The 11,394-nt window shown below is 42.9% G+C and overlaps 1 protein-coding gene across 2 annotated transcripts in view; it reads left to right on the top strand.

Annotated features, from left to right (window-relative positions):
- The window catches only part of RCOR1 (REST corepressor 1), a 110,117-nt gene extending 99,105 nt beyond the window's left edge, over positions 1-11,012 (top strand). For both annotated transcript variants that reach the window (XM_059723249.1, XM_059723248.1), the window contains 4 exons: positions 628-705; positions 1,619-1,676; positions 2,231-2,460; positions 5,082-11,012. In XM_059723249.1, coding sequence (XP_059579232.1) covers positions 628-705; positions 1,619-1,676; positions 2,231-2,460; positions 5,082-5,123 — 408 coding nt within the window. In that variant the 3' untranslated portion in view covers positions 5,124-11,012. The remainder of the gene's footprint in view (positions 1-627; positions 706-1,618; positions 1,677-2,230; positions 2,461-5,081) is intronic.
- Positions 11,013-11,394: the final 382 nt, after the last annotated feature.

The following is an 11,394-nucleotide window of genomic DNA, read 5'->3' on the forward strand; positions in this document are numbered from 1 at the left end:
CACCAGGATAATTCTCTCAATCTTTTGTTTTGTTTTAAGCTCTTTTTTTTTTTAAGTTGATATTCTGCTGTGCTATGACAGGCATATATTGTTTAAGCTTCCCTTGCATGCCTAGGATTGGCCTTAAACTACCCAACTGCAAATGTCTCTTGACGTTCTTCTTTCCCTGTCAGAACCAAGTGAGTCACTTCCCAGGTTGAGTCCTTTTTTGCCTGCATTGGCAATCTGAGTGTGTGGTCCTCTTCTCTAAACTAGATAGAAGTTCTGCTTTGGGCTGAACCTCTGTCAGCTTCTCACGGACTTTCATGAGAACTGTAGTTTTCAGGTTTGAGTCATCACTTACTGAGAACAGGGGCGTGTTTTGTTTGGCATTGGAGAGACCTGGGATTTGTTTTGTTGCTTTTCCAGAATGCATAGGGTCAAAATAAAATAGTCTCTTTAGATATAGGAACTTCCCCCAACATTTGTCTTTGTTAATGATACAAGTGATAAATCTTCAGGAAGATAGAGAATGCAGGGAGAGATGCAGTTCTGAGCCTATACGGTATTTGCAGCAGCTGCTGGAACAGGGTGGGTTGAAACCATTTTTATCTTCATTAAGGAGAGTAATTTATTTTTCTCCCCCAGATTCAGAATATCAAGCAGACAAATAGTGCCCTCAAAGAGAAACTTGAAGGCGGAATAGACCAATACAGGCTTCCAGAGGTAGGCTTGGATGTCGGTTCCACATACGGCCGCGTGTGTACATTTGTGTGTCTATTTCCTAATAACCAGTTTTACTCCACGTTTGAATGTCAGAGCTCTCCCTGCTGTTAGTTAACCTAGGAACCCATAAGATATTGGCTTGGCTTTTGAAAGAAGGGTGGATATAAGAGATGATTGTACCCTTTATTTTATTGGGTGGGTAGTGAATTTGTTCCCAATGTCAGTAGTTAAACTGCTGCTGGTGCTTTGCACCTGTCATGTATTCCTTTGGTGGTGCTGTCATAACGCTCTTCTGAAAGGGCAGATAGCCCACTGTGGGAGACTGAGCAGAGATGTTAATGGCCTGACTGTCTGGGAGCTCAGAGCTTCTGTTGGTCTCCCTCAAATTCATAGGACCATAGAATTTTTGGTTCTTGTCACCTGTGGTATTTCAGTCATAAGTAACTTGACAGGGCCAGTGAAGAGAGCTGATGGTCAGAACCACTGAGTAGGACAGAAGAGTTTCTGGCTGTCCATTGTGTGTACAGGCCACTGGACCAAGCCTCATTCTTGTTTAACAGTAGCATTGGTTCCTTTTTACAGTTAACCGAATGGATTTCCCATACTGCTAAAAGGAGTACAGCTGATACTTGTTTGCAGCAACAGCTGCTTATCCACAGCACTTCCTGCAGGAATGCTTTCTGTACCATGTAGTCAACATGGCACTCCATAGCACAACAGTTACCTAGGAGCAACATAGCACCAATGCACTGACATATTGCTCACTGTAGTACAGTGTTTTTGACTGAAAGGAAGGTATTGTTTGGGCCTCGCAATTAGTTCCTTATTGCATTTGTACAAGACTGCCAGCTCAGATGCGAGTGAAAGTCCATTGCTTAGGTAAATGAATCACTTAATTTTTTATGACATCTAGGTCGTTCAGAAATTTAATGCACGTTGGACCACCGACGAGCAGCTTCTTGCTGTGCAAGGTATGAAACTAGATGTCCGTTTGTACATCAGCGGGTGAACAGTTAAACCCCTTACGGTATTTTGGGGGGGGAAGTGGGAGGGGATTTTCCTTCAGTGGCTATTGAAGACTGGTGGTGTTGATTTTATCTTGTTGCCAAAGGCAGAATGACTGAAAAAATCTATTCCTGTGACATAAAGCTTGCAATGTACATTTGGGCAAACAGAAGTCATTCACCAGCGTTTACATGATGATGCTCTGCAGCTGTCGCTGCCAAACTCCTTGTATATGTAACTTACAGAGCATTGCAGGGGTTTGATGCTTCCTAGCTTCTGAGCCTATACAACTCATCTGTGTACAACTCTGTCCTGTTTCTGCCTTCACTCCCTGCTCTTTCTGTTAACCTGCTCTCAACAGTCCTTCCCACTCCCGACTTTGTGCCTTTGTTCCTGGTGGTATTATCAGAGAATAGACCCTTAGCTTGCTTGGAAGTTCACGTTTGGGTTCTTGCCTTGGGCTCGGGTCCATATTGTTGTCATTGTGTGCCTTATGCAATCCTCCTCTTATTGTTTTCAGCAATTAGAAAATATGGCCGAGACTTTCAGGCAATCTCTGATGTGATTGGAAACAAATCTGTGGTGCAAGTGAAAAACTTTTTTGTAAATTACCGGCGTCGTTTCAACATAGATGAAGTTCTACAGGAGTGGGAAGCAGAGCATGGCAAAGACGAGACAAATGGAACCAATAACCAGAAGCCTGTAAAATCCCCTGACAACTCCACTAAAATGTCAGAAGAGGAAGATGAGGTAAATCTCTGACTTTAAGCGCAGCTCGCATTTTCCAGCTTGAAGGCAAAATTCAGATGTATAAACTAATTCCTAAATTGCGGTGGCTATTTTTCACAGCATTCAACCAACCTGTTCTATTATGTTATACATGAATACAATAAAACAAGTCATTTGGATGATTATATATACACTCAGTTCTGAACTAGGAAAATCAAAGCTAGAGTTGCCACACAACTTTCTGGACTCTAGGGTGTCCCTTGGCTAGGTCTTACCAGAGAACTTGGCATAAATAATTGAATCCTGTCCTAGGATGTGCATGTAACTAATGGCCATGATGGTTCCTGGTGAACTCAAGCCCTCCCTGTATGCAGATCTCTCTGCCTGTTGTCTTTGCATATCCTATTTGTTGCTGCTGCTCTTACTGTGCTTGAATGACTTTTCTTTGCAGTACCAAATGCTCACTTCAGCCTTCTAGCAAATACTGCTTCACTGTTATTTCAATCTTAGTTACTCTTCAAGACATTGTTAGAGATGCCTTTTGAATGAATTAATTGGTGTCCAAAAATGCAAATGTCCAGAGTTTGAAGACCGTTCTTCTGGGTAACTTAACTCACTTCCCATGTACAGCTGTTGTTCCTTTGCTCCAGCTCTAATGCGTCAGATGCGGTGTGTCTACAATTTACCTTTTCAATGGCGGTGGCATTTCTGTACTGGATAGAGGCTGAGGTGCTGACTTGAGCCCCTTTTTTTCCTGAGCCCTCAGGGAATCATCCTGGCTTCAAGCACCTTTCCTCCTCTCACCCTTTCTTAGCTAACTTTAAAAGACAGAATCCCATTGTCTCACTGGAGACTGGAAATGAGTTAGATGCAGCAGGAAATGGAACACAAGCTGACCTGGCGCTCCTTGGCTGTCGCTTGCTAAGGGGTGGGGAGCATGAAATGGTAGCCCAGAGCTAGTTATGGTGATGACCGTTTGAAACCCAAAAGCGGGGTGGTGTGAGGGGGCAGGGAGAATGGCTGTGTTAAGCGGTGGCTTCCTGCTTACTTTTAAGAGGGTTGAGTGGATCAGGATGGTGTTACCTGCCACTTTCCACTCCCCAGCTAGTGAGGAGGAATTGGAAGGGGATTTGTGGAGAGAGGTTGGAACTGAGAGAGGAAGGATTGAACGTGTCATGGGAGATGGGAGGTGTGACAGGCAGGAAGGGGGGACTAAGGGAGTTGTCACAGAGCCCACTTGAAGCCAGGAGAGGAAGGTGGGAGGCAGCCACTGAGGAGAATGACTCCCAAGAAAGGATTGGTTTCTGATTATGAGGTACAGTAAGACCAGGAGCAGCTCAGCTTGTGCTAGGTTCTGTGTAGCTCGTTGACCAAAAGGACTTGCCATGTAGCCAACCCTCTCAGCAGTGGGGATGACATGGTGGGACAAGTCCATGAGAGGAGGGGGAAAACCGAAACAACCGAACAGTAGATACATGTCTTGCTGGCTGCTTTCATAAGGGCTGGTGGGTTGTAGTGCTTAATGAAGCCGTTTCTGGGGAACAGGTGTTGACATACTGCTCAAGTGGCACATCAGGCCCCAAAGGGCTTATTTAAAAAAATGAGACCCCTCTGCTTGGTTCAACATGGAAAGCACACTCCTGTGTGGGCACTCATAACTGGCCGCAAACCCAATGCAAATTAGTTTGGGATACTTATTGTATTTTCTGAAGTAAAAGGGAAGTGATAGGGGCAGCAGGAAACCACACACTGGCTTCGGACTCCATTTTCTTCTTGCTCTTTGGTGCCTGACCTTGCTACTTGCTTGCCAAGCTAGCCTTCCTGTGTCAGACTGGAGGGGAGGAAGTGCTGACCTTCTGGAGAGGGTTTAGAAAACTGCTTTTTACAACATGCCTCAGTAGAAGGGGAAGGGACCCAAGGGTGTCTCACAATGAAACTTATGGCCCATAAAGTCCCCAAACATTAACCAGAAATGTTGCTTCACAGAACATCTAGTCAGTGGTGTTTCCTGCCTTCGGAGGCAATTGAATCCAGTGCCCGAGTTCAGTCTGAAAAAGACCTGGAGCATTTTACTGTCTTTCTTGTACAGCTTTGTGGGCTAGCCTCAGAGGAGTCAATTATCACGCTTTCACGCATGGGCTTTGTCCCTCCTGTACAGTAGTTCATAGTTATGCCCCATGGCCCTGGCCTCTAGGCCCAGGCTGTAGTGCCCAAAAGAAGGTTCAGTTGGCCTTGTTCAGACCCCATCTACCTTTGTCCACACTCCTGCCTGTCTGCCTGTTCTGTGTACCTGCCTAGTAGATTCCTGTTTCCCACCTGTTCTCCCTTCCTTATAGGTCTGTCGGTGCTCTGACTTCCAGGGCTTTCCCTGGGATCATGTTTTCATGGAGAACAGCTGCCCTTGTGTTTTTGGGTTAGTCACTGATGCTGAGGCCATCGTGATGTCGAGCTTAGTGCTTTATTTGTTTACAGTCTGCTGACAAATCCCATTAAGTCTCAGAACTGGGAAGCTGCTGACTCCTTACTGTGTGCCAGGGTTGCCTGGCCACTTGCTTTGTTTTGCTGTCAGTGTTCTAGATATGCACCGTGTGCATGTGTGCGCATGGACCTTTAAGTTGAAATTCCTTTCTCTCTTTCTCCAGGCTACTTCGGTGCTTGATGTCAGATATGCATCTGCTTCATGAGAAGCTGTGGTGGCCTAGAACAATTTGTGTTGACTACTGTGTTATCCAGGATATCAGGTATTAGCAAACCTCAGACAGCCATCTGCATCATATCTGTGGACAAGCAGCTATTACCAAAAAAAGAAAAAAGAAAAAAAAAGGCAAACGCTTCCAGTCCTGTGCTACATTTGCCTTAATTTTTCCTGCATTTTTCCATACTGCCTCCACTTTCTTTCAAAGCTCCCAGGTAGCCCTTCCATTTCATCGACGTCCTGCTTATGCACGGGGACTCCTAGAATCAGTACCACCTGTCTGTAAATTTTGACCAGCCCACAGAGCAAGAAGCTCCTCTCTTAGTACCCCACAGTAGCTCTACGCTGCAGGAGTTCTTTATAATACTTGGTCTTCTCCATAGGGTATAAGTACATATTGCTGCATGGCCTTGTGATCTCCGCTTTCTGTGTAATGTAATCATTATTCTTATGATGACACTATTATTAGTGAGCCTTCTATAGAGAAGAGTCATGTGCACCTGCCAGTGGCATCCTATTCACCCTGAAATTACAGGGCATGTTAGCAAGTGATTTGAGCAGTGCAAAGTGGTCGGGGAAGGTTATTTCAGAGGTTGGGCCTGTCTGAGGTTGGAAATAGTAACTCATGCTGCTGGTTTGTACAGTACTTTCTGCTGTGTAAGTGTGCTCTTCCTTCATAGAAGGCTCACTAAGGGGTTAAGCATTTATTCCTGTATATTTTAATGGCTTTTATTTAGTGTAAAAGGGAATACATAACCTGAAACAGTTTGATACAATGTATAACCCATGGCATTCAGCATTTGCATTGTAAATTTACAAGACTGCTATACAACTTTTATTTTTCCTGATTTTTTTTCCATGGGATTAAGTCAAAACAACTTTCTCTGGTGCTGCTCCTCTCAGGAATATGTGCCTTTTTACATCTGGCTACCATAAGATCACTTTCTGTTCCAATGTCTTGTTCTTCTTTGAGGCACTGTACTAGGCAAAGACACCAAGTCACTTGTCTTGGCAGGAGGGTGTACGGGGATTGGAGTACAATATGGAGTCCTGAGCTCTAGATTTCAGTTGTGGAGTGCTGCAATGAAGGGGAGAAGCAGGACCATCTTACTAGCTTCTGTTCTCCTTTCTTTCAGTCTTGCCTCCTTTCCAACTAAAGTGACAATGCGGTTAATCCAAAACAAGAAAAACCAGTGCAGAAAATACAGTTGACTTTTCTGTACCTTTGCAATGACTCTCATTGGAAGCTAATTTCAGTCCTTCTAAAGCACACCTCACTTTCACTTTCTGAACCAAAATATGCAAATCTTCAGGGCACACAGATTCAGAATCTGCCAGTAATCTGCTCCTAAGAGCCATGCTTGTGGGCCTGCTGGGGAGCCTGCACATGGGTTGAATGGGAGCTGTTCTCTGAAGCTCTGTCTCAGGGAATAAACCAGTACTGGGGAGAAGAGAAAGAAACAGCCTCATGCCCTGAGCAAAGTGTTTTACTGCTCAGCCCCTTGCACGGGGGCAACAAAAGAAGATGTAGCAATACCTTTTTGCCCAGGGCAAGGTGGGACAATAACACTAGTCACAAAGCATTGTAGAATGGTTAGTTTAATACTGATGGGAGAAGTGGAAGGAGATGGCATGTAACCTCTTCCTTCACAGCTTCAAAAGCGGACATGAGTCTTCTGTTAGCTATGATTTGCATTGAGCCAGGACATAGTGGTGCGCTAGGCCAGAATCTTTGAGGCTGCTTTCCTGGTTTATCTTAAAAATAAATAAATAAATAAAATCCCAGCTTTTTGGTTTTTTAAGTAGTTGTCCCCCAAGATTTCATGGTTGGGACTCACTCACCCAGTATATGTGTCATCAGTTCCTTTTTAATAGCAGCACCTGGTAGGGCTGTGCTTGTGCCTTCTTGCTGCCCATCTTAGGCTTGACTCATACCACTCTTCCTGTGTACAAAAATGGCTTTTCTCAGTACAGACACTCAGGACATATAGCTGAACCTTCATCACTGGGCTTTAAGCTGTGCTTGTCCTGTTGCACAGCTCTGATGGGCATGCCCACTGCCTCCTGGGCCTCAGCTTTTTCACAGGCGTGTTCAGCTGCTTCTTGAGTTGTCCCACAACCTGTGCTTCAGGGAAATCCTTGTTTTGATGGGTGTTGATTCTGACTAGATCACCTGCTCATCCTCCTCCCTCCAGCTTAGCAAGATGTCATGGGTGACTATAGAGAAGCTGGATCAATGAACTGGAGAAGTTTGATCTGTCTTGGTCCAGAGGGTGTCACGGTCTATTCCTCCCTCTTATGTGAGACTTTGTCTGAACAAGAAAGTGGCACCAGTTCACAAGATTGATTTTTAAGGTGATCCAGGATATGGGCACATGACCAAGTTTCCACAGGGTAGGTTTGTGGACTTGCCATGTGGGTTTGTTCCTGTCCCAGGAACTGAGGAGCAAACTACCTTGTATTCACTAGGGGATGTGGGGGAGCATGTACATGGGCTGCTAATGCAGACCAGCTAGTGCACTTTTAAGCTCACATCCTTGCCAACCTGCTGAGAACCTGCTCACGTGCCCATACCCATAGTCAAACTGGTGCAAAGAGCTGCATGGGCACTATATTTGCCTTGAGAGAGAAGTATTTTGTTTTTGCTTCTGTCAGTCAGGAGCAAGCTTGAAGTAAACCACCACAACAGCAGCTCCACAGCCTTTTAGTACTGACTTAATTTGATCTTAGAAACCCGTTTAATTTAAACCAAGGCACATTTCTCATGTAATAAAGGCCTAAGGACATATCTGGACTACAGGGCAAAGGGGTGACTGCAGCTCATGGAAAACACCCAGGGGCTAGCTAATTTGCCTCGTCTCCATACCAATAAGTGTTGGCAGGGCAGTACAGAGCTTGGCCCAGGCTACAGATCTGCTCCGGGATCCTGTATAAATGCACCAGCAACTTGTCCATGCTGTGCATTGTGCTGACAGCAGCACCTGTGTGTGGCAGTACCCAGGCAGCTAATTTCAAGCTGGCCAGAGGGTGTCTGCATGAGCTGCAGTCGTAACTCTGGAAATGGGAGAGAAGCTTGCAACACTTGCTGTCACCAGCATTTTGTGTCAGTGCCTCCCATGGAGGCTGCTTGGAAGAACAAGACTGCTTATGCTCTTGGCAGAGGGAGGGAGGCAGAGCTGAAGAAGCATGTGAGCCTAGTCAAGCAGTGTGAAGGTGAGCCCAGAAAGCATGCATGTTGGAGTATCTCTGCAGTCTTCTCTGAGGAATGCTACAAGAGGCAGCTCTTGAAGGCTGAGGTCAGTAGGGAAGAGTATCTCCCCTTCCTTGCTTTGCTCCCCTTCCTCTGAATCCATTGAGCAACATCATCTTTGTGGCAGCACAACCTCTGGGGCCTATGCAAACCCTCTATGCTTTTGGAGGAGCTGCAGGCTTTGCTCTGAATGCATAGGCTGCAAGTGGGGGGAGGTCCCTGTCCTGCCCAGGTTGGGGAAAAAAAGCTCAATCAGATCTGCCACTGCATAAATGCAGCTAGCAGCCTTGCCGTGAGGGGGTGTGGAGAGTCTAGATTAGGCCTGACCAACACAGATGTATCAGCAGGGCCTTTACAGGCATTGCCTCAGTGGAGATGTGGCTTGTTTCAGTAGAAACATCCTCTCTGCAGAGGTGGCTTAAATCAGTTCCTCTAACAAGAGCAGCTCAGCCAGCAACAGCACCTTCATGCTGGCAGGACTGCACTGACACTAGGACTTTTGCCAGCATAGAAATGCCATTTAAAAAATCACAACCCTAACCAGAGTATGTATTGCAGACCTGCCTTAATATCTTCTGTTTGAGTGGTCTGACCCTTTCAACCTCCCATGTCCCTTTACTCAAGTGTGGTAATCCTATGGTCAGAAAAGTTCTGTTTTGGCTTCATCCCCAAGGGAAAACAGTCTGTACAATTTGTATGATGCTGGGAAGAAAAAAGTTGTCTTAATTCCTTTTAAGTTGACTGCTGTCTTATTGTAGTCTTATCCGTACAATATAATAGCACTGTATTTTAACTTTGTTGGTTCCTTTACATTCTCTTAATGATTATGTTTTTAAATGCAAGAAATCCTTTTGGCTTTGGAAAGTAAATAGTTGGGTCTTGTTTATGTGAAGACCCTTTTTCTCTCTTAATGGATCAAGCTTTAGATACATCTACTGGTTGCATTCTGATTGGACGGGTCCACAAAGATTTAATGCATAACATACGAGTCACTTAAATTTTGTTTTCTTAAACTATCAATGTGAATGTCATAATTATATATATTTTGTGGAAAATGGGAAATTATTTCTCCTAAGTATAAGTTATTGTGCAAAATATGGTATCAGTAAAACAAATGATAGTTTAACTTTTAGTTGTAGAAATCTTAAAGATATAAAAGTGTATTGCATATGCATAAACAAATTACCTTTGTTCTATTTAATTTTTATGTAGTTGTGTAAAGTGCTAGGTAAGTCTTTTGCTTATCCATTAAAACACCTTGTTACTTGAATATTCGTGTTTTAACTGGTCTGAAACACAGTGATTTTTGTAATATAATCTTATAACCAAGGGAAAAATACATGCCTCAGTTGTGCTTAATATTATAGCAACAACGTACAATCAGATGCTTAAGACCACAGTAGCCATAGCTGTTATGCAGCCAAAGTGGCTGTGTCTTGTTATATTTAATATAATACCAATGGAGATAACTGATTCTTAATGTATTTTTACAAGTTTGCAACCAGGAAGACCCCTTAATTGTTGGCTAAAAAGCATTTTTTATAGCTAAAAAGAGTGAAACTCTTTCTCTTAAAGTGATTTCCTGACAAATATTATTCTTGTACAAACCATTCTGAAACATTTCTTATTAAAATATGCTCATTGTCACTTTAAATTTAAACTGTGCCCTTTTTTGTTTCGTCTTATTTTCCTAAATCTCTGGTATTCTTGCACACCAAATATGAGCCAAACAGTGCATTACACTAACTTGATCACTGGATTTGTTCAATGTAAGGACTTTGAAAAATCTTTAAAATCAGTGTACTGCAGAACTGTTTTGAGAGAGGTTGCTTTTGTGATACATGTTTAAAAAAAACACACCAGTATGGGATAAAACAGTCCAAGTTAAAAATGAGCAGTTTATCACACTTTTTTTAAAGAAAAATTGCATTTTCTTAGCTCCAGCTTGTCTTTAGCAAGTCGACATCTAGTGATCTTGTGCAATGCTCTAAAGCAAATAACTTTTTTCTGCCACTCCCTGGATTAATGCAGCTTTTTCTGTTGATAGTAAAGCACAATTGCAGTGAAAGTTACAGTTCAGAAGATGGAAGGTCAGTATAGTCTATGCATGTTGTATAATAATGAGTGTTTACATTCATATTCTCCTAAAATTAAATTTATACTGGAGTGTATAGTATTCCATTATGTAGATTTTATCAATTTTGTTAACTGCTTATAGATTGCTTAAAAGAGGTTTTTCAAGATTTTAAAAGATGTATAAGGTTAAGTTTGCAAATATAATGGAAATGCTGTATAGCTTTTGAAGTGATAAAATACTCGTTGGGATTTTAAAGAAAGTATGTTGTAATAATGCTGTTGTAAGTAATATTTTAATGTCTTTTTTGCCTGTTTTCTATTATTCAGCACACTTACTGTGATGAATGTTCATAGCATTATGAAATTGCTTAGCCACTGAAAAGTAACATTTTGTTTTTGAATTATCATTTTACTGTAAGAAGAATTATAGTGAGGGTTAAATTCATTTGTGAAATTCTACATAATTCATTTTTCTATGATTTCCAATGTTTGCTGACATCAAATAAAATTTTTTCAAGCCATTGATGTAATAAAAGATATAGTAAAAATGTTGTTGCTGTAAACATTCTTCTGAAGTGTTGGAGACCTAGGTGATTGCTAACCACCTGGTGCGGTGGTTATGCATCTGGTATTGTGCTGTGAAATCTTGTGAGCGCACATGCATTTTGGGACATCAGAGTATAATCAAGTGCCCATTAGAGTTGATGGGAGCCTTTCTGTGGACTGTAATGGGAACTGAATCATCCCTAAAAAGATGAGAAATAAGATGCTTTGTGCCAGTGGCCAGAGGTTTTTGGCTTGTAGAAGCCTATCAGGTTTCATACAAGGGCGAGGAGAAACTAAGGAGACTTTCACCCACTTTCTGAAGATAGGTATAGCATATTTCTTCTCTGTTACCCCTTCGCTGTGCCCCTACGACTCGGCCTACACAGTT

This window comes from Alligator mississippiensis, chromosome 2, assembly GCF_030867095.1.
Source record: "Alligator mississippiensis isolate rAllMis1 chromosome 2, rAllMis1, whole genome shotgun sequence".
Classification (NCBI taxonomy): Eukaryota; Metazoa; Chordata; order Crocodylia; family Alligatoridae; genus Alligator; species Alligator mississippiensis.